Source organism: Ranitomeya imitator, chromosome 2, assembly GCF_032444005.1.
Source record: "Ranitomeya imitator isolate aRanImi1 chromosome 2, aRanImi1.pri, whole genome shotgun sequence".
NCBI lineage: Eukaryota > Metazoa > Chordata > Amphibia > Anura > Dendrobatidae > Ranitomeya > Ranitomeya imitator.
Genome location: NC_091283.1, coordinates 696,560,194 through 696,584,174, shown reverse-complemented (window position 1 = coordinate 696,584,174; position 23,981 = coordinate 696,560,194). Strand labels below are relative to the sequence as shown.

The following is a 23,981-nucleotide window of genomic DNA, read 5'->3' as shown; positions in this document are numbered from 1 at the left end:
TTATGGTTAGGGTTGGGATTAGGGGTGTGTTGGGGTTAGGGTTGTGATTAGGATTATGGATAGGGTTGGGATTGGGGTTAGGGTTGTATTGGGGTTAGGGTTGGAGATAGAATTGGGGGTTTCCACTGTTCAGGTACATCAGGGGTCTCCAAACGCGACATGGCTCCACCATTGATTCCAGCCAATTTTGCGTTCAAAAAGTCAAATGGTGCTCCTTCCATTCTGAGCTCTGCCGTGCGCCCAAACAGTGATTTACCCCCACATATGGGGCATCAGCATACTAAGGACAAATTGGACAACAACTTTTGGGGTCCAGTTTCTCCTGTTACCCCTGGGAAAATAAAAAATTGGGGCAAAAAATCATTTTTGTGGAAAAAAAATTGTTTAATTTTCACGGCTTTACGTCATAAACTTCTGTGAAGCACTTGGGCTTTCAAAGTGCTCACCACATATCTAGATAAGCTTCTTGGGGGGATCTAGTTTCCAAAATAGGGTTACTTCTGGGGTGTTTCTACTGTTTGGGCACATCAGGGGCTCTGCAAACGCAACATGACGTCCGCAGACCATTCCATCAAAGTCTGCATTCCAAAACATCACTACTTCCCTTCCGAGCTCCGACGTGTACCCAAATAGTAGTTTTCTTCCATATATGGGGCATCATTGTCATTGTACTCACAACAAATTCGACTGCAAATTTTGGGGTCCAATTTCTCTTGTTACCCTTGGGAAAATAAAAATTTGGGGGTGAAAAGATCATTTTTGTAGAAAAAATATGATTTTTTTTATTTTCACCGCTCTACATTATAAACTTCTGTGAAGCACTTGGGGGTTCATAGTGCTCAACACACATCTAGATAAGCTCCTTTGGGGGTCTATTTTCCAAAATGGGGTCACTTGTGGGGGTTTTCTACTGTTTAGGTACATCAGGGGCTCTGCAAATGCAACTTGACGTCCACAGACCTTTCCATAAAAGTTTGCATTTTAAAACATCACTACTTCCCTTCGAAGCCCCGATGTGTGCCCAAATAGTGGTCCCCCTCCCACATATGGGGTATTGGCATACTCAGGACAAACTGGACAACAACTTTTTTGATCCAATTTCTCCTGTTTCCCTTGAGAAAATAAAAAATTGCAGGCTAAAAAATCATTTTTGTGGAAATTTTTTTATTTTTTATTTTCACAGCTCTGCATTATAAAATTCTGTAAAGCACTTGGAGGTTCAAAGTGCTCACCACACATCTAGAAAAGTTCCTTAAGGGGTCTAGTTTCCAAAATGGTGTCACTTGTGGAGCGTTTCCACTGCTTAGGCACATCAGGGGCTCTCTAAACGCGACATGACATCCAATCTCAATTCCAGCCAATTCTGCATTGAAAAAGTCAAATGGCGCTCCATCTCTTCCAAGCTCTGCGGTGCGCCCAAACAGTGGTTTACCCCCACATATGGGGTATCGGCGTATTCAGGACAAATTGCACAGGAATTTTTGTGGTTTATTTTCTCTTTCTACACTTGTGAAAATAAAAAAAATTGGTTCTGAACTAAAATGTTTGTAAAAAAAGTTAAATGTTAATTTTTTGCTTCCACATTACTTCAGTGAAGCATGTAAAGGGTTAATAAACTTCTTGAATGTGGTTTTGAGCTCCTTGAGGGGAGTAGTTTTTACAATGGTGTCACTTTAATGTAACTTTAAATGTGAGATACAAAATAGTAAACCCAGCACTCAACTTTGGCTACGTTCACATTTGCGTTGTTGGGCGCAGCGTCGTCGATGCATACCGACGCATGCGTCATGCGCCCCTATCTTTAACATGGGGGGTGCATGGACATGCGCCAGTATGCGTTGTACTGCGTTTTACGACGCATGCGTCATATAGACGCACAAGACAGGGCGCAGAGGACGCTACTTGTAGCGTTTTCCCTGCGCCAAAATTCCTGATCTGTAGGATCTTATGACAATGCGTCGCAAAACGCGGCGTGGGGGACATGCGTTGTTGGTTGCGTCGCGTCACCGACGCTGCACCCAACAATGCAAATGTGAACGTAGCCTTTAGTGTATGTTGCAGCTAAGTTTATTGTAGCATGAGCAGAAAAACGTTTTGGTCCGTGGCGACCATGGCGGTCATGTGGCTTTGGCTTTCAGAGACAAACATACATGGCTGTATTCATACAGCCAGTGCCTGATACATGACGCCCGTAGCATCTATCAGCTGACAGGTTCCCTTTAACCTAAAAACACATGATTAAAAACATGATAATATGTGCTCATGTATACATGAAACTGAAGTTAATACAAAAGTTAATATTATGAATAAGAATGACTAAATCATTGTGTTAAATTGTAAAGAATCTTACTCTTACCTCCATACAAGGGGTGAGTGAGATAATCGTGTTCTGTCAAGCAGTGTCCTGTTTTCAGTGCTTGTTGTACAATGGGGAACTTTTCACTCTCCACACCCTAAACAATAGAACAAGCCATTAAGAAAAAAGATATCAAAATAGGTTTAATAGGTTTACAATATTCATGCTTGAATCAGAATTATTTGATGCAAATTGCAGATAGTAACATCAGCAGGTGCATCACTTTACTGTCAATTTTTGCTAAGCAAGTGCTGTATAATATGACAATACCTATTATAAACATATAAATTGTTGTAAATTTAAACTGCACAAATCAAAATGTGTGAGAACACATGAAACTGTATATATTGTTGTGGGAAAGTAGCATTAGCGTCAGAGTCTTCCTTTTCCTAAAGGAAAGTTCAGAAACCCCACGGTCATTAAAGGCAACCTGTCAGCAGGATTGTGCACAGTAACCTACGGACACTGTCAGATTGGCGCTGTGATACTGATTAATATGATACCTTGGTTGATGAAATCAGTCTTGTGGTTGTTGTTTAATCTTTATCTTCAGTTGTGAGTTAATGATATGCCCGTACTCTGGGGCGGCCTGTGGGGGGGGGGGGGCGGGTTTCATGTGGTGCTCTGAATAGCTATTCATCAGCATGGCTTCTGATAGATCACTGATCCCTCAGTGACCTGCCCCCTAGTTTACCTAATGAATATTACATATATTGAAAAAAATATCACCTGTAGCAGGCATGCGCCAGTGGCGCCATCTTCTTACAAAAAAATTGCCACCTCCAAGATGGCGCCGCCGGATCGACGATAGATGCTACTGTGCAGGTGCAGCCAGTGCCATCTTAATGGAGGGAGACAATTTTTTTTCTTTTCTAGCAAGATGGCACCTGCGCAGTAGCATCTATCGGTGATTGCAGATAGCTGCTACTGTGCAAGCGTCGGCGGCACCATCTTGGAGGAAGCAAATGTTTTTTCTCTAGCAAGATTGCACCGCCGACGCCTGTGTGAGCAAGCTGGCAGATGCAGTGACAGACAGGAGGCAGATCAAGAGTTAACAGGTTTTAATAAAACTAGGACTAACTCCACGCAAGGAGATAGGGAAAACTTGAGGTAAAATGCAGGCAGAATAGGGAATACAGAGGTTTGGTTGGGGGAAAATCAATGCAGGAAAAACAAAGAAAGTTGTTCTCAAAGAAGTCACTTATCCATTGGGCGTCTTCCTGACAGAAATGGTACCGGAGTAGATAATGGCGCCAACAGCTGTCGGCACAATGTGTGGTCCTGAAGAAGGCGATGATACATTCCCGGCTAGCAACGTTGAGTCTTTGAAATGTCCCGTGGAGTCCACAGTAAGGAGACTCCGGTGACTGGCAATGTATAGGCCACAGTCCTGCCAAAATTAAGCTAAGCTTGATGAATATGCACCGGGGATTCAGGGAGCGGTACCCTGTCTACATCTCAGTCTCTGTCAGGCGGCAGACGTGCAGCACTGACCGTTATCGAACGATTGGCACCTTGATGTCAGGGAGCCAACCTGCACACTGTGGGTTTCTCATTGGAGTCTCTGCGGTAGGTTTCTCTCATGGCCGGGTGTGCATCTCCACTCCTAATGGTCCTTGAAGTCAGAGTACTCCCTTTCCTCAGTCGCGCGCTCCGCCTTCCAGCCAAATCTCCCTGTTCCCACGCTCTGCGCTTTCCCTGGTAATGCTTAGCCATACCCCCTGTCAGCCCATAAAAAGATCAATCCGGTTCCCTAAACTTTCCCATAGACAGCAGAGTAGAGAGCCCCGACAGTTCCGGACCCGGCACAAGAAAGGCACCCCCAGGCCGGTTTCTCTTCTTACACTTGCGCAGTAACAGCTATCAGATTGCCCATAACTACTACTGCGCAGGCACGGCCAGTGCCATTTTGAGACAAATTTGTTTGTATGAATTTATTTATAGCATCAAATAAAAGAATTAAATGCACATTACACTTGCGATCTTGCTGTAGAGCAGGCGCCGCCGCCAGCCTGCTGCCGATCATTTTTTTTTCTTTCAATATATATAATATTCATTATGTAAAATAGGGGGAAGATCACTGAGGATCAGTGTGTCATAAACCATACAGATGAATAGCTAAGCAGAGCACCACATGAAGACCCCCCCCCCCCACACAAGCCGCCCTGGAGTACAAGCATATCATTAACTCAAAAAGATAAACAAGAAAACTCATAAAGATTAAACAACAACAAGAAGATGTATTTCATCAACCCAAGTATCATTTTAATCAGTATAATGGTGGCAACCTGACACTGTCTGTAGGTTACTCAGCACAATCTCATTAAAATAAAACTGTCTAGTGAAAGTGGGAAACAGCTGCAATATCTCTTCCTCAGTCTATGTGGGCATCTGGAGGAGGGAAAACAAAATTTAGAACCCTTAAATCACAAGTGCAAGAAGCCACTCAACTAACATGGAGATAGAAAATGTACATGTGACTAATGATGTTTACTGATATGCTAATTAATCATTCTCTAGGCCAGGTAGTTTGTTGATTTTTAAAACAGAGGAGAAAAAACTATGCAAATAGATTAAATAATCAAGTAATGATACTTAATCTCATCTCCATTCTTACCCTTTATGTAAATACTGAATGAAGGACACTTATTAAGTATAAAAATAGGTTACATGCCTTGGTATAGATTGGCAAAGACAGAGAGAGAGACTGAGAGATAGCCAGGAATGCTGCCAAGATATCAAAACATTCAGGTGACCCTACAGGACTGCTGCCAATATATCATGGCCCCATCACGAGGGACATGGATCTATCATTCTACAGGAAACTACCTAGGGTCCCTCGGTCCCGTTTGGTAGAATACAGATCTGTTCCATTGACCATCACTGAACCATTAATATGACCCTGGGAGCTCTTACGTGACAGCTGCCATTATCCCGGCATGTCAGCGAAGGGTGAGACTCTGTGATGTGCACCATCTTTGGGTTCTGTGTCGGGACTGTTCTATGTGTTATTTGTCTGTTTTGCGGTTCAATTAACTATTGCCACACTGTTTTACCCTTACCCTGTGTTGTCTGTGTAGTGTTATGCCTACGTTAAATGGAGAGCGGGCATTTGGCGGGATGATCTCTGGTCCACACTAGTGATGAGCGAATATACTCGTTACTCGAGATTTCTCGAGCATGTTCGGGGGTCCTCTGAGTATTTTTTAGTGCTCGGAGATTTAGTTTTTCTTGCCACAGCTGAATGATTTACATCTGTTAGCCAGCATAAGTACATGTGGTGTCCTTTGACAGCTCTTTGGTCTTCACCATAGTGGAGTTTGGAGTCAGACTGTTTGAGGGTGTGCACAGGTGTCTTTTTATACTGATAACAAGTTTAAACAGGTGCCATTACTACAGGTAATGAGTGGAGGAAAGAGGAGACTCTTAAAGAAGAAGTTACAGGTCTGTGAGAGCCAAAAATCTTGATTGTTTGTTTCTGACCAAATACTTATTTCCCACCATAATATGCAAATAAAATGATAAAAAAACAGACAATGTGATTTTCTGGATTTTTTTTTTCTCAGTTTGTCTCCCATAGTTGAGGTCTACCTATGATGTAAATTACAGACGCCTCTCATCTTTTTAAGTGGTGGAACTTGCACTATTGCTGACTGACTAAATACTTTTTTGCCCCACTGTACTATGCAGTATGCAGTTGCCCCAAAATTTACATTGGCCTAACGTCAAGAAGATTGGGCACCCGCATGAGAGAACATGTCAGGGACATCATGGCGGCAGAGAGAGAGGAGGACATCTCAAAATTAAAAACCATCCCACGCCATTTTAAAGAGCACCATAAATGCAACCCTGGTTTTCTCTCAGTTAGAGGAATCGAACACATTCAGGGTGGAATTAGGGGAGGTGATATTCAACGCCTACTGGCACAAAGAGAATGTAGGTGGATTACCATCCTGGGGACACTGGCACCTAATGGGCTAAATGAATCGCATGGCTTTTCTTCCTATTTATGACACCATCTACAGTTTACTAATTCTTTAACCATTTCTAAGCTCGTTCCACTTCATGATACTCCATCCAGATTTTAGTTATTTTAATTTCTGTTCTTAGTTTAAGATTTTTAATTGTGTCTTTGCCATTGTGTTTATTAGTTCAGGATTGACTCACTGCAAATGTGATAAAGATAAGAGAATCAACTTCCTCATCATCATCTTGAGAAAGAAAAAAGAGGAAGATGGACCTCGTCTTAAAGAAAGACTGATCTAAATAATTTGGACATATTGGAAAATATGCGTGATTCCCAATTGGACAATGTGTTTTATAAAAAGAACCATATGGTGAATATGTTCCTGAAAGATTACGTGTGCCAAATGGGCATCTATAATATAACGCTGGGAGCGTCACTCTGTCCGAAGCCTTTATAGACTGCGCAGGCGCAAACGCCGGCGCAGTCTGGCCCCCCACAGAGTGACGCTCCCAGGAGATCGCGGTATGCGTAAACACTGAACGCATACCGCGATCTCCACAGGAGAGTCAGGGACCACCAGGAGGGTAAGTATATTCACCTTTCCCCGTTCTAGCGCTGCGTGCGGCTCCGTCTCCTGGCTCCTCTGCTGTGACAGTTCAGAGGACGCGATGACGCGCTTAATGCGTGCCGGCACCGCCCTCTGACCAGTCACAGGCAGAGGAGCCGGAGTGTGTCTTCAAGAAAATGGCGCCGGAAAGCGCGGACTGCGCAGGCGCCGATTCCTGCTGCCGGAATCGGCGCCTGAGCAGTCCGCGCTTTCCGGCGCCATTTTCTTGAAGACACACTCCGGCTCCACTGCAGGTGTGTCTTCAAGAAAATGGCGCCGGAAAGTGCGGACTGCGCAGGCGCCGATTCCTGCTGCCGGAATCGGCGCCTGCGCAGTCCGCGCTTTCCGGCGCCATTTTCTTGAAGACACACCTGCAGTGGAGCCGGACGATAGGTGAGTATGGTATTTTTTTTTTTTTTATATGGCAGCAGCATACGGGGGCATACACATTGGAGCTTCTTATGGGGGGCATATAATACAATGGTGGCGCAGGATGGGAGCAGCACATGACAGAACGGGGGCAGGATGGCAGCAGCACATGACAGAACGGGCGCAGGATGGCAGCAGCACATGACAGAACGGGCACAGGATGGCAGCAGCACATGACAGAACAGGCGCAGGATGGCAGCAGCACATGACAGAACGGGCGCAGGATGGCAGCAGCACATGACAGAACGGGCCCAGGATGGCAGCAGCACATGACAGAACGGGCGCAGGATGGCAGCAGCACATGACAGAACGGGCGCAGGATAGGAGCAGCACATGACAGAACGGGGGCGCAAGATGGGAGCAGCACATGACAGAACAGGGGCGCAGGATGGGAACAGCACATGACAGAACGGCGCAGGATGTCAGCAGCACATGACAGAACGAGCGCAGGATGGCAGCAGCACATGACAGAACAGGCGCAGGATGGCAGCAGCACATGACAGAACGGGCGCAGGATGGCAGCAGCACATGACAGAACGGGCCCAGGATGGCAGCAGCACATGACAGAACGGGCGCAGGATGGCAGCAGCACATGACAGAACGGGCGCAGGATGGGAGCAGCACATGACAGAACGGGCGCAGGATGGCAGCAGCACATGACAGAACGGGCGCAGGATGGCAGCACCACATGACAGAACGGGCGCAGGATGGGAGCAGCAGATGACAGAACGGGCGCAGGATGGCAGCAGCACATGACAGAACGGGCCCAGGATGGCAGCAGCACATGACAGAACGAGCGCAGGATGGCAGCAGCACATGACAGAACAGGCGCAGGATGGCAGCAGCACATGACAGAACGGGCGCAGGATGGCAGCAGCACATGACAGAACGGGCCCAGGATGGCAGCAGCACATGACAGAACGGGCGCAGGATGGCAGCAGCACATGACAGAACGGGCGCAGGATGGGAGCAGCACATGACAGAACGGGCGCAGGATGGCAGCAGCACATGACAGAACGGGCGCAGGATGGCAGCACCACATGACAGAACGGGCGCAGGATGGGAGCAGCAGATGACAGAACGGGCGCAGGATGGCAGCAGCACATGACAGAACGGGCCCAGGATGGCAGCAGCACATGACAGAATGGGCGCAGGATGGCAGCAGCACATGACAGAACGGGCCCAGGATGGCAGCAGCACATGACAGAACGGGCGCAGGATGGCAGCAGCACATGACAGAACGGGCGCTGGATGGGAGCAGCACATGACAGAACGGGCGCAGGATGGGAGCAGCACATGACAGAACGGGCGCAGGATGGCAGCAGCACATGACAGAACGAGCGCAGGATGGCAGCAGCACATGACAGAACAGGCGCAGGATGGCAGCAGCACATGACAGAACGGGCGCAGGATGGCAGCAGCACATGACAGAACGGGCGCAGGATGGCAGCAGCACATGACAGAACGGGCGCTGGATGGGAGCAGCACATGACAGAACGGGCGCAGGATGGGAGCAGCACATGACAGAATGGGGGCGCAGGATGGTAGCAGCACATGGCAGAACGGGGGCGCAGGATGGGAGCAGCACATGACAGGATGGGAGCAGCAAATGACAGAATGGAGGCGCAGGATGGGAGCAGCACATGACAGAACGGGGGCGCAGGATGGGAGCAGCACATGACAGGATGGGGATGCAGGATGGAGCAGCACATGACAGAATGGGGGCGCAGGATGGAGCAGCACATGACAGAATGGGGGCGCAGGATGGAGCAGCACATGACAGGATGGGGACGCAGGATGGAGCAGCACATGTCAGGATGGGGATGCAGGATGGAGCAGCACATGACAGGATGGGGGCGCAGGATGGGAGCAGCACATGACAGGATGGGGACGCAGGATGGAGCAGCACATACCAGGATGGAGACCATATACCAATATAAATGCTCGCCACCCGGGCGTAGAATGGGTTCAATAGCTAGTAACCTCTATAGTCTTATATATCCATTTGTATCTGTTTCAATTTTGTACTATTTTAATATGTATGGATCAATTGTTCTAGGCATTTATTCACGAGCACGTTAGTGTAATTGTTAAATATAATATGTATATCTACTAGAGATGTACATCCATCTAATTAGCACAGTAATTAATAAGCACAAGGCACTTTTTTCACTATTGTAAATTATTATAGCGCACAGTTGGAGTGTGCAGATGGACGCTGTGTGTCTTGCGGTGTCTCCCTCTGGGCTGCGGCGGTTCCTGCTCGCCTTGGGAGCGTGGTGTGGGCTAGGCGTCAGCCCACTCACGTGACCGGGGTGGGCGGGGACTTCCCGGCGCGGTCGGGATCACTGTGGGGCATATGGTACTCACCGGCGCCAGTAGATCAACCCAGCACGCACACATTGGAAGATCTTATGATTACACTTAAGTGGCGTTACCATGACAAAGGTACGCTACTAGAACGCATGCGCACTTTAACTTAGCACTGATTGGATGCCGTACGGTCAGGTGACCGGAACGGCATAGTATTTAGACGGCACTAAGATCGGGATTAAGCCACGCCCCCTGAGGAAGCGAGGCTATTAATAGCACGCGAAACGCGCGTTGGGGTGACCGAGGCTCTCATCTTCACTGGACATGGGTAATTACTCACCTTTATATATTTATGTTACACGTTTAGGATATTTGTTTCTTTACGCCGGATATATATGAGCAGTGGGTGGCTGAAACTAAGGGAACTATGTTCTGAGCAATGTCATCTAGTAATATTTGATTACACCTACATGCAGTGATACTATTAGTACAAATGCCTAGTGTTCCGGTTTAGAGTGGGGGCTATAGGTCTAATTTTCACACCTGGGTATTGTCCACAAGACTTATGATATCCATTTTTATACATGTAAATCTGTTTTTGATTATAATAAAGTTTATATGTTTGGTATACTCTATGTCCTCCCTTTTTCATATATTTATAATATGAGTGGTTCCAGATTAATGGATATTTACACTCCACTGGTATTTTTGTAAGGAGAAGAGACTTGTTTGGGCTAAAGAACAAAAGGAATGGACATTAGACCAGTAGAAATCTGTGATTTGGTCTGATAAGTCCAAATTTGAGATCTTTGGTTCCAACCACCGTGTCTTTGTGCGACACAGAAAAAGTGAACGGATGGACTCTACATGTTTGTTTCCCACCCCCACCGTGAAGCATGGAGGAGGAGGTGTGATGGTGTGGGGGTGTTTGCTGGTGACACTGTTGGAGATTTAATCAAAATTGAAGGCATACTGAACCTGCATGGCTACCACAGCATCTTGAAACGGCATGCTTTTCCATCCAGTTTGCGTTTAGTTGGACCATCATTTATTTTTCAACAGGACAATGACCCCAAACACATCTCCAGGCTGTAAAAGGGCTATTTGACCAAGAAGGAGAGTGGTGTGGTGCTACGCCAGATGACCTGGCCTCCACAGTCACCAGACCTGAACCCAATCGAGATAGTTTGGGGTGAGCTGAACCGCAGAGTGAAGGCAAAAGGGCCAACAAGTGCTAAGCATCTCAGGGAACTCCTTCAAGATTGTTGGAAGACCATTTCCAGTGACTGCCTCTTGAGTCTCATCAAGAGAATGCCAAGAGTGTGCAAAACAGTCATCAAAGCAAAAGGTGGCTACTTTGAAGTACCAAGAATATTAGACATATTTTCAGTTGTTTCACACTTTTTTGTTAAGTATATAATTCCACGTGTTAATTCATAGTTTTGATGCCTTCAGTGTGAATTAACAATTTTCATAGTAATGAAAATACAGGCAAATCTTTAAATGAGAAGGTGTGTCCAAAATTTTGGTCTGTACTGTATATATAAGTCAGTGAGACACATCTAATATATAAAGCTGAATGTGTGTGTGTATGTGTGTGTGTGTGTGTGTATGTCCGGGATTGGCATCTGCACCGTCGCAGCTACAGCCACAAAATTTTGCACAGTCACACGTCTCGACCCCGAGAGCGTCATAGGCTTTATTGTGAGGCAAAATTTTAACCCCGCGCATTCCAATTCACCAAACAATTTTGCCCCTATCTACATAATGGGGAAAAAGTGAAAGGAAAAGTGTTGGAGGCAAATTGACAACTGCCAGATATGAACAAGGGGGACTTAAAGAGTGAGAGCGATGGCGCCAAAGAGTATATACCGTACAGTTGCTAAGGTGGGGCCCTGACATGGGATACTCACCACACATGAGGATATGAACACACACACAAAATGCGCCACACACTACCACGTGCTTCAACACATATATCACTCTCAGCACACATTTCACCACACATACACCAACCTCGCCACATAAAAGTTGAAACACAAAAGTCGCCGCGCAAAACTCGCCACATGCAAAACTAGGCTCACGTAAAACTCGCCACACGTGCAAAACTCACCTCATGGAAAACTCGCCACACGCAAAACTTGCACACGTGGAAAAATTGCCACATGCACAAAAGTTGCAACACATGCAAAAGTTGCCTCACACAAAACTTGCACATACTCAAAACGCACCACACATAAAACTCGCCAAGCGCAAAACTCGCCATGCGCAAAACTTGCTGCACACAACTTGCTACACTAACCTGTCACATGCAACTCGACACACAAAAAGTTGCTACACGCATGTCGCCACACAAAACTCATCTCACAAAAGTCGCTACATGCATGTAGCCACATGCAACTCAACACACACAACTTGACACATGAAACTCGCTCTAAAACACACACAAGTCTGGTATTATCCTTCAAAAACACACAGGTATATACTATATACAGGAGGAGATGACACACTGGTATATACTGTATACAGGAGGAGATGACACAGGTACATACTATATACCGGGGAGATGACACACAGGTATATACTATATACAGGGGAGATGACACGGGTATATACTATATACTTTGGAGATGACACAGGTATATACTATATACAGGAGGAGATGACACAGGTATATACTATATACAGGAGGAGATGACATACAGGTATATACTATATACAGGAGGAGATGATATACAGGTACATACTATATACAGGAGGAGATGACATACAGGTAAATACTATATACAGGAAGAGATGACATAAAGGTAAATACTATATACAGGAGGAGATTACATACAGGTACATACTATATACAGGGGAGATGTGTCATGATCCCAATGGCAGGGGATCACTAAAGGACAAGCACAGATACAAACAAGCTCTAGGGCGATGGAACCTGAGCTGACCGCGACCCTGAACCTAACACACAAATAAAAGTAGCCGGGGAACGTGCCTACGATGATCCTAGACGTCTCGCTCCAGCCGAAGATCTAACTTCCCCTATTAGAAGAAACACAGACCTCTCTTGCCTCCAGAGAAATCCCCCACAGAAATAGCAGCCCCCCACATATAATGACGGTGAAATGAGAGGAAAGCACATACGCAGTATGAAAACAGTTTCAGCAAAATGAGGCCCGCTAAGCTAGATAGCAGAGGATACAAAAGTGAACTGCGCGGTCAGCGAAAAACCCTTCAAAAAAACCATCCTGAAATTACTTGAACTCATGTGCCAACTCATGGTACATGAGGAGCAATTTCAGCCCACTAGAGCAACCAGCAGCAAGAATCACATATCTGCAGGCTGGACTAAAAACCAAATAAAGCAAAACACCAAAACAGGAAAATCCAAACTTAGCTTGACCAGAAGGTTCTAGGAGCAGGGAGCAGAGGTAACAAGACACACTGGATACATTGATAACCGGCGAGGAAATGCCAGCAACGCCAGGTTAAATAGGAAACTCCCATATCCTGATGGAACAGGTGGAACCCAGAGACCCAGGAAAGACAAGTCACCCAGTACCATCAGTAACCACCAGAGGGAGCCCAAAAACAGAACTCACAACAGTACCCCCCCCTTGAGGAGGGGTCACCGAACCCTCACGAGAACCACCAGGGCGACCAGGATGAGCCCTATGAAAAGCGCGAACCAAATCATCAGCATGAACATCCGAGGCAACCACCCAAGAATTATCCTCCTGACCATAACCCTTCCACTTGACCAAATACTGGAGTTTCCGTCTGGAAACACGAGAATCCAAGATCTTCTCCACAACATACTCCAATTCTCCCTCCACCAGCACTGGAGCAGGAGGCTCAAGCGAAGGAACAACAGGTACCTCATACTGAAAAAACAGAGGGACCAACTCAGAGGAGGAAGGCAACTTAGGCAAGGGTACCAGATGAACCATTTTAGAAAAGCGATCACACACAACCCAGATGACGGACATTTTTTGAGAGACAGGGAGATCCGAAATAAAGTCCATGGAAATGTGCGTCCAAGGCCTCTTCGGGATAGGCAAAGGTGACAACAATCCACTGGCCCGAGAACAGCAAGGCTTAGCCCGAGCACAAACCTCACAAGACTGCACAAAAGAACGCACATCCCTCGACAAGGAAGGCCACCAAAAAGACCTGGCCACCAAGTCTCTAGTACCAAATATTCCAGGATGACCTGCCAACGCAGAAGAATGGACCTCGGAGATGACTCTACTGGTCCAATTATCCGGAACAAACAGTCTCTCAGGCGGACAACGATCAGGTTTACCCGCCTGAAACGCCTGCAAAGCACGTCGCAAGTCTGGGGAGACAGCAGACAAAATCACCCCATCCCTAAGGATACCAGAGGGCTCAGAATTTCCAAGGGAGTCAGGCACAAAACTCCTAGAAAGAGCATCCGCCTTCACATTCTTTGAACCTGGCAGGTATGAAACCACAAAATTGAAACGAGAGAAAAACAGTGACCAATGAGCCTGTCTAGGATTCAGACGCCTGGCAGACTCAAGGTAAATCAAATTTTTGTGATCAGTCAAGACCACCACACGATGTCTAGCACCCTCTAGCCAATGACGCCACTCCTCAAATGCCCACTTCATGGCCAAAAGTTCCCGATTACCAACATCATAATTCCGCTCAGCCGGCGAAAACTTTCTAGAAAAAAACGCGCATGGCTTCATCACTGAGCCATCGGAGCTTCTCTGTGACAAAACCGCCCCCGCTCCAATCTCGGAAGCATCAACCTCAACCTGAAAAGGGAGCGAAACATCTGGCTGACGCAACACAGGAGCAGAAGAAAACCGGCGCTTAAGTTCCTGAAAGGCCTCCACAGCCGCAGGAGACCAATTAGCAACATCAGCACCCTTCTTAGTCAAATCCGTCAAAGGCTTAACAACACTAGAAAAATTAGTTATAAAACGACGATAGAAATTAGCAAAGCCCAAGAACTTCTGTAGACTCTTAAGAGATGTAGGCTGCGTCCAGTCACAAATAGCCTGAACCTTGACGGGATCCATCTCAATAGTAGAAGGGGAAAAAATATACCCCAAGAAAGAAATCTTCTGGACTCCAAAGAGACACTTTGAGCCTTTTACAAACAAGGAATTGGCCCGCAGGACCTGAAACACCTTCCTGACCTGCTGAACATGAGACTCCCAGTCATCAGAAAAAACCAAAATATCATCCAAATACACAATCATAAATTTATCCAGATATTCACGGAAAATATCGTGCATAAAGGACTGGAAGACTGAAGGAGCATTAGAAAGTCCAAAAGGCATTACCAAATACTCAAAATGGCCCTCAGGCGTATTAAATGCGGTTTTCCACTCATCACCTTGCTTTATTCGTATAAGATTATACGCACCCCGAAGATCAATCTTAGTGAACCATTTAGCCTAGGGTTGAGCGAAACGGGTCGAACATTTTCAAAAGTCGCCGACTTTTGGCTAAGTCGGGGTTTCATGAAACCCGATCCGACCCCTGTGCGGGGTCGGCCATGCGGTACGCGACTTTCGCGCCACAGTCGCGTTTCAATGACGCGAAAAGCGCCATTTCTCAGCCAATGAAGGTAAACGCAGAGTGTGGGCAGCGTGATGACATAGGTCCTGGTCCCCACCATCTTAGAGAAGGGCATTGCAGTGATTGGCTTGCTGTCTGCGACGTCACAGGGGCTATAAAGAGGCGTTCCCGCCGACCGCCATCTTACTGCTGCTGATCTGAGCTTAGGGAGAGGTTGCTGCCGCTTCGTCAGAAGCAGGGATAGCGTTAGGCAGGGTCCATTAACCACAAAACCGCTTGTGCTGCAGCGATTTGCACTGTCCAACACCACCCTCGGTGTGCAGGGACAGTGGAAGTTATTTTTTTTTTTTTTTCCCCTCAGCGCTGTAGCTCATTGGGCTGCCCTAGAAGGCTCCCTGATAGCTGCATTGCTGTGTGTACGCCGCTGTGCAAACCAACTGCTTTTTTCAAAGCACAAATCCTCTTGTTCCTTCCTTTCTGCACAGCTATCTTTTTTGTTTGTCCACACTTTTTATTTCATTTGTGCATCAGTCCACTCCTTATTGCTGCCTGCCATACCTGGCTGAGATTACTGCAGGCAGGGACATAGTAGCTGCCTGCCATACCTGGCTGAGATTACTGCAGGCAGGGAGATAGTAATTGTAGGACATTCCCTTTTTTTTTTTTGGTGGGAGATTAAGATTGGCAATTTGGCATTTCTGCTAGAGTGCCATCCCTGTGTGTGCCAGCTCTCTCACATAGTGGGCCATAGAAAGCCTTTTCATTTTTCTGTATTTTTTTTGTGGGGTGTATAAATTCTCCCTGATAAAAATACAGTGGGAGATTAATATTGGCCTTTGGGCTTGTGTGCCAGTCCTGAGTGTGCCATCTCTCTCACAAATAGTGGGCCATAGAAAGCCTATTTTATTTTTTTTTGGGTTTTATAAATTCTCCCTGAAAAAAAGGGAGATTAATATTGGCCTCTGGGCTTGTGTGCCAGTCCTGAGCGTGCCATCTGTGCCAGCCCTGAGCGTGCCATCTCTCTCACAAATAGTGGGCCATAGAAAGCCTATTTAATTTTTTTTTTGGTTTTATAAATTCTCCCTGAAAAAAAGGGAGATTAATATTGGCCTCTGGGCTTGTGTGCCAGTTGTGAGCGTGCCATCTGTGCCAGTCCTGAGCGTGCCATCTCTCTCACAAATAGTGGGCCATAGAAAGCCTATTTAATTTTTTTTTTGGTTTTATAAATTTTCCCTGAAAAAAGGGAGATTAATATTGGCCTCTGGGCTTGTGTGCCAGTTGTGAGCGTGCCATCTGTGCCAGTCCTGAGCGTGCCATCTCTCTCACAAATAGTGGGCCATAGAAAGCCTATTTAATTTTTTTTTTGGTTTTATAAATTCTCCCTGAAAAAAAGGGAGATTAATATTGGCCTCTGGGCTTGTGTGCCAGTTGTGAGCGTGCCATCTGTGCCAGTCCTGAGCGTGCCATCTCTCTCACAAATAGTGGGCCATAGAAAGCCTATTTAAATATTTTTTTGGTTTTATAAATTCTCCCAGAAAAAAAGGGAGATTAATATTGGCCTCTGGGCTTCTGTGCCAGTCCTGAGCGTGCCATCTGTGCTAGTCCTGAGCGTCCCATCTCTCTCACAAATAGTGGGCCATAGAAAGCCTATTTTTTTTTTTTTTTGGGTTTTAGAAATTCTCCCTGAAAATAAAAGGGAGATTAATATTGCCCTTTGGGCTTGTGTGCCAGTACTAAGCGTGCCATCTCTCTCTCTCAGTCAGTGGGCCATAGAACGCCTATTTTTGGTTTTATTTGTTTTCTAAATTCTCCCTGAAAAAATCATTTTATTTTATTTGGTTTCTAAATTCTTCCTGATAAAATCATATTTTTCTTATTATTTTTTTTTCTAAAGTCTCCCTGAAAAAAACAAAACAAAAAAAAAAAACAAACAAAAAAAACAGTGGGGGATTAATATTGGCCTTTCTGCTTGTGTGCCAGTCTTGACTCCTGTGTGCGTCATCTCTCACTCAGTGGGCCATAGAACGCCTATTTTTTGTTTTATTAGTTTTATAAATTCTCCCTGAAAAAATCATTTTATTTTATTTGGTTTCTAAATTCTTCCTGATAAAATCATATTTTTTTTATTATTTTTTTTTCTAAAGTCTCCCTGAAAAAAAAAAAAAAAAACAGTGGGAGATTAATATTGGCCTTTCTGCTTGTGTGCCAGTCTTGACTCCTGTGTGCGTCATCTCTCAGTCAGTGGGCCATAGAACGCCTATTTTTGGTTTTATTTGTTTTCTAAATTCTCCCTGAAAAAATCATTTTATTTTATTTGGTTTCTAAATTCTTCCTGATAAAATCATATTTTTTTTATTATTTTTTTTTCTAAAGTCTCCCTGAAAAAAAAAAAAAAAAAACAAACAAAAAAAACAGTGGGAGATTAATATTGGCCTTTCTGTTTGTGTGCCAGTCTTGACTCCTGGGTGTGCCATCTCTCTCTCTCTCTCTCTCTCTCTCTCTCCAATTGTGGTCCATAGAAAGCCTAAATTTTTTTTTTCCTTGATTTGGGTTCCAAAATCTACCAGAGAAAATAACTCCATCAATCATTGGTAGAAAAATATTGGCCTCTGGGCTTGTGTGCCACTCCTGATTCCTGTGTGCGTCATCTCTCACTCAGTGGCCCATAGAAAGCATATAGTTTGTTACATTTGTTTTCTAAATTCTCCCTGCAAAAATCTATTTTTTTTTTTTTTTTGGGTTTCTAAAGTGTTCCTGAAAAAAATAAAAATAAAAAAAAAATAATAGTGTGACATTAATATTAACATTTGTGCTTCAGTGACAGTCCTGCGTGTGGGGCATCTCTCTAATTTGCAGCCACCAAAAACAGAGTGTGTAACATTGGGCCTGATTTTCGCTGTGGTCTCACCAACCTGTAAAGGGGTAGCTAAATCATACTGAAGTTATAGCTCACCGTGTAAGTTGTGTGACTGCAACAAATAACGTTAGTTTGGTTACGTTTTTAAAACAATGAGGAAGTCTAGTGGAAGAGGTCGTGGCCGGGGGCGTTCATTGTCAGCTGGTAATGAGGGTAGTGGTAGTGGTGGAGCATCAGGTGGTCGTGGGGAAAAAAATATTGCACCTAAGTCTGGAGCTGTGGAGCCAGGTTCGTCGTCCGGCTACACAAGGCCTCGAACGCTCCCTTTTCTGGGATTAGGAAAACCGCTTTTAAAGCCGGAGCAGCAAGAGCAAGTTTTGGCTTATCTTGCTGACTCAGCCTCTAGCTCTTTTGCCTCCTCTCGTGAAACTGGTAAAAGTAAAAGCAGCGCGTCGTTAGTGGATGTTCACGGTCAGGGACAAGTCACTTCCTTGTCCTCTTCAGCAAAAACAACAACAGAGAAGAATGCAGCAGGCGACACAACGGGTTACTCCATGGAGCTCTTTACACATACCGTCCCTGGCTTAGAAAGTGAAGCAGTTAACAGTCCATGCCCATTACAAGTTGAATCTGACATGGAGTGCACTGACGCACAGCCAGACTACTATGCTGGTCCTTTGACTCAGACCACAACATTGCCCTCGCAGGGTGCTGATCAAGAATCAGACCCTGATGAGACTATGTTGCCCCATCACGAACGCTATACCACCGAACGATACGGTGACACAGACGAAGTTGCGCAGGAGGTACAAGAAGAGTTATTAGATGACCCAGTTCTTGACTCCGATTGGCAGCCATTGGGGGAACAGGGTGCAGGCGGCAGCAGTTCTGAAGCAGAGGAGGAGGAGGGGCCGCAGCAGGCATCAACATCGCCACAGGTTCCATCTGCCGGGCCCGTATCTTGCCCAAAACGCGTGGCAAAGCCAAAACCTGGTGGAGGACAGCGTGGCCATCCGGTTAAAGCTCAGTCTGCAATGCCTGAAAAGGTATCCGATGCTAGAAAGAGTGCAGTCTGGCATTTTTTTAAACAACATCCAATTGATCAGCGCAAAGTCATCTGTCAAAAATGTTCTACTTCCTTAAGCAGAGGTCAGAATCTGAAAAGTCTCAATACTAGTTGCATGCATAGACATTTAACCACCATGCATTTGAAAGCTTGGACTAACTACCAAACGTCCCTTAAGGTTGTTGCACCCTCGGCCAATGAAGCTAGTCATCAACGCAACATCCCTTCCGGCAGTGTAGGACCACCATTTAGCGCACCACCTGCTGTATCTGTGCAGGTATCTTTGCCAGGCCAAAGCAGTCAGGGTCAGGGAATCACCAGTTTCGTAGTAGGAAACACTGCATCTAGGGCACCGGCGGCAACAATACCATCTCCCACCGTCTCTCAGTCTGCCATGTCCACCGGCACCCCCGCTAGTTCCACGATCTCCAGCTCTCCAGTCCAGCTCACCCTACATGAGACTATGGTTAGAAAAAGGAAATACTTAGCCTCGCATCCGCGTACACAGGGTTTGAACGCCCACATAGCTAGACTAATCTCGTTAGAGATGATGCCCTACCGGTTAGTTGAAAGCGAAGCTTTCAAAGACCTGATGGACTACGCTGTACCACGCTACGAGCTACCCAGTCGACACTTTTTTTCCAGAAAAGCCATCCCAGCCCTCCACCAGCATGTTAAAGAGCGCATCGTCCATGCACTCAGGCAATTTGTGAGCACAAAGGTGCACCTGACAACAGATGCATGGACCAGTAGGCATGGCCAGGGACGTTACGTGTCCATCACGGCACACTGGGTAAATGTGGTGGATTCAGGGTCCACAGGGGACAGCAAGTTTGGGACAGTTCTGCCTAGCCCACGGTCTAGTAAACAGTTGGCTGTAGCCGTTCGCACCCCCTCCTCCTCCTCCTCCTCCTCCTCGTCCTCCTGCAGAAGCAAGAGCTCGTCCACAGACCGCAGTCGCACAAACACTCCATCCGCACCTGCCACTGTTGCACACCAGGTCTCCCATTATGGGGCAGCTACTGGCAAACGTCAGCAGGCTGTATTGGCTATGAAGTGTTTGGGCGACAATAGACACACCGCGGAAGTTCTGTCCGAGTTCTTGCAGCAAGAAACGCAGTCGTGGCTGGGCACTGTAGATCTTGAGGCAGGCAAGGTAGTGAGTGATAACGGAAGGAATTTCATGGCTGCCATCTCCCTTTCCCAACTGAAACACATTCCTTGCCTGGCTCACACATTAAACCTGGTGGTGCAGTGCTTCCTGAAAAGTTATCCGGGGTTATCCGACCTGCTCCTCAAAGTGCGTGGACTTTGCGCACATATCCGCCGTTCGCCTGTACACTCCAGCCGTATGCAGACCTATCAGCGTTCTTTGAACCTTCCCCAGCATCGCCTAATCATAGACGTTGCAACAAGGTGGAACTCAACACTGCACATGCTTCAGAGACTGTGCGAACAGAGGCGGGCTGTTATGTTTTTGTGGGAGGATACACATACACGGGCAGGCAGTAGGATGGCAGACATGGAGTTGTCAGGTGTGCAGTGGTCGAAGATTCAAGACATGTGTCAAGTCCTTCAGTGTTTTGAGGAATGCACACGGCTGGTTAGTGCAGACAACGCCATAATAAGCATGAGCATCCCCCTAATGCGTCTGCTGATGCAAAGTTTGACGCACATAAAGGATCAGGCGTCTGCACCAGAGGAAGAGGAAAGCCTTGATGACAGTCAGCGATTGTCTGGTCAGGGCAGTGTACATGACGAGGTACCGGGCGAAGAGGAGGTGGAGGATGAGGAGGATGATGGGGATGAGTATATTTTTAATGAGGAAGCTTTCCCGGGGGCACGGGAAATTGGTGGCGTGGCAAGGCCGGGTTCTGGTTTTTTGAGGGACACAAGTGACGTAGATTTGCCTGCAACTGCCCCTCAACCAAGCACAACCGCAGATTTGACAACGGGAACTTTGGCCCACATGGCGGATTATGCCTTGCGTATCCTCAAAAGGGACACACGCATTACAAAAATGATGAACGATGACGATTACTGGTTGGCCTGCCTCCTTGATCCTCGCTATAAAGGCAAATTGCAAAATATTATGCCACATGAGAACTTGGAACTAATATTAGCAACAAAACAATCAACTCTTGTTGACCGTTTGCTTCTGGCATTCCCTGCACACAGCGCCCGTGATCGTTCTCACACGAGCTCCAGGGGCCAGCAGACCAGAGGTGTTAGAGGGGCAGAAATCAGAAGTGGCGTTGGCCAGAGGGGTTTTCTGACCAGGTTGTGGAGTGATTTTTCTATGACCGCAGACAGGACAGGTACTGCAGCATCAATTCAAAGTGACAGGAGACAACATTTGTCCAGTATGGTTACAAACTATTTTTCATCCCTTATCGACGTTCTCCCTCAACCGTCATTCCCATTTGATTACTGGGCATCCAAATTAGACACCTGGCCAGAATTGGCAGAATATGCATTGCAGGAGCTTGCTTGCCCGGCAGCTAGTGTCCTATCAGAAAGAGTATTCAGTGCTGCAGGTTCAATACTAACAGAAAAAAGGACTCGTCTGGCTACCCAAAATGTAGATGATCTAACCTTCATTAAAATGAACCACAACTGGATTTCAAAATCTTTTGCCCCACCCTGCCCGGCTGACACCTAGCTTTCCTATGAAAAGGTCTTGCCTGTGGACTATTCTGAATGACTTTTCCAATCTCGTAATTTTCTTCACCTGATTGTCCAGCATACGACATGTTTCCACCTCACGAAATGGCCAAACTCCCCACACGGGGCCGTGGTATCGCCACTTTGCGCTTGGACCCTTGAGAGTGCTGTTTGTCTGAAGAGGTGGGTGTGGCCGCTTTTGGTCGACGGCACTGCCACTGGGTCCCTCATAGTACAATAAAGTGTCTCTGGCGGTGGTGGTGCGCACCCAACGTCAGACACACCGTTGTAATATGAGGGGCCCTGTGCCTGTACCGCCGGCCACAAGACAGTTCCCCCCCCCCAGCTCAAACAGTGCTCTACCACTAGCAAAATTATCTCTCACAGTTTCACCAATGTGTAGTCTAGGCGCTGACATCCTTCAATGCCTGGCACTGACAATACCATTGTTTTGACATTTTTGTTATGTTAGGCCTTCGAAGCCTGTCTGCGGTCCCTTCTTTCTACAACTACTACACTGACCAGGCCACTGCTGGCCATGTTACCCTGGAACCAATTTAAAAGTGCCTACAGTCAGCCCAATTTTGTTATGTTAGGCCTTCGAAGCCTGTCTGCCGTCACTCCTTCCACTAGACTTCCACTGACCATACACTGCTGCCCATGTACCCCTGGAACCAATTTAAAAGTGCCTACAGCCAGCCCAATTTTGTTATGTTAGGCCTTCGAAGCCTGTCTGCGGTCACTCCTTCCACTAGACTTCCACTGACCAGACCACTGCTGCCCGTGTACCCCTGGAACCAATTTAAAAGTGCCTACAGCCAGCCCAAGTTTGTTATGTTAGGCCTTCGAAGCCTGTCTGCCGTCACTCCTTCCACTAGACTTCCACTGACCATACACTGCTGCCCATGTACCCCTGGAACAAATTTAAAAGTGCCTACAGCCAGCCCAAGTTTGTTATGTTAGGCCTTCGAAGCCTGTCTGCGTCCCGTTCTTTCAACTACAACTACACTGACCAGGCCACTGATGGCCGTGTTCCCCTGGAACCAATTTTAACTTGCCTACAGCCAGCCCTATGTTATTATGTTAGGCCTTCGAAGCCTGTCTGCGTCCCGTTCTTTCAACTACAACTACACTGACCAGGCCACTGATGGCCGTGTTCCCCTGGAACCAATTTTAACTTGCCTACAGCCAGCCCAATGTTAGGCCTTTGATGCCTGTCTGCCGTCACTCCTTCCACTAGGCCTCCACTGACCTGTCTATTGCTGCCCGTGTACCCCTTGAACCAACATCATTAAATATAAAAAAAATTAATTTGATTATAAAAAATAAGATCGTGTTGAGATCTCAAATGCAGACATTTTAACAATAAAAACAAACACACAACAAATATCTGGAACTGTACTACAAAGGTCCAACAGCTACAATTTCTTTCTCCTGCAAGAAGTTAACTGAAAGTTTTTTGGAGTTGTTAACACAGATATGGCATCCACCGAGTGTTGTCCTGTCGCGTCTCCTTTAAATTATTTCCAATAAGATGTTAAACTATTAATTTAATAAAATCAATAATTAAAAAAATAATTGAGTAAGTCAAAAGCACATTGCAAATAAACATTAATTACAAATCAAGAAGCATGGCGCGTCCGAGGGTGAGTAGATACCTAATAAGAATATAATCACCCTTGGACGCGCAATGCTTATTTCCAACATCCTTCCTTCCTAAGAATCAGCCCTTCCGTGGTGTAGAGAGAGGTTGTGTTACACTCCAAGGTGTTCCCCGGGTTGCCTTTCATGAGCTTCGATCTTCCGGCTCTCGTTTAGTAGTTGGTGGAAACTACGCTGCATTAGGCCTACAAATTTGGTATGGGGTGTAGAGACAGGTTGTGTTACACTCCAAGGTTTTCACCAGGTTGCCTTTCCTGAGCTTCGATCTTCATGCTCTCGTTTAGTAGTTGTAGAAAAGTACGCTGCATTAGGCCTACAAAATGGGTATGGGGTGGAGAGAGATGGTGTGTTACACTCCAAGGTGTTCCCCAGGTTGCCTTTCCTGAGCTTCGATCTTCATGCTCTCGTTTAGTAGGTGTCGGAAAGTAGGCTGCATTAGGCCTAAAAAATGGGGAATGGGGTGGAGAGAGATGGTGTGTTACACTCCAAGGTGTTCCCCAGGTT

General features: G+C 46.3%; 1 protein-coding gene across 2 annotated transcripts in view; it reads right to left on the bottom strand.

Moving 5' to 3' along the window:
• LOC138665529 (L-threonine ammonia-lyase-like) overlaps positions 1-23,981 on the bottom strand; it is a 406,691-nt gene that overhangs the window by 138,226 nt on the left and 244,484 nt on the right. For both annotated transcript variants that reach the window (XM_069753102.1, XM_069753101.1), the window contains exon 6: positions 2,357-2,453. In XM_069753102.1, coding sequence (XP_069609203.1) covers positions 2,357-2,453 — 97 coding nt within the window. The remainder of the gene's footprint in view (positions 1-2,356; positions 2,454-23,981) is intronic.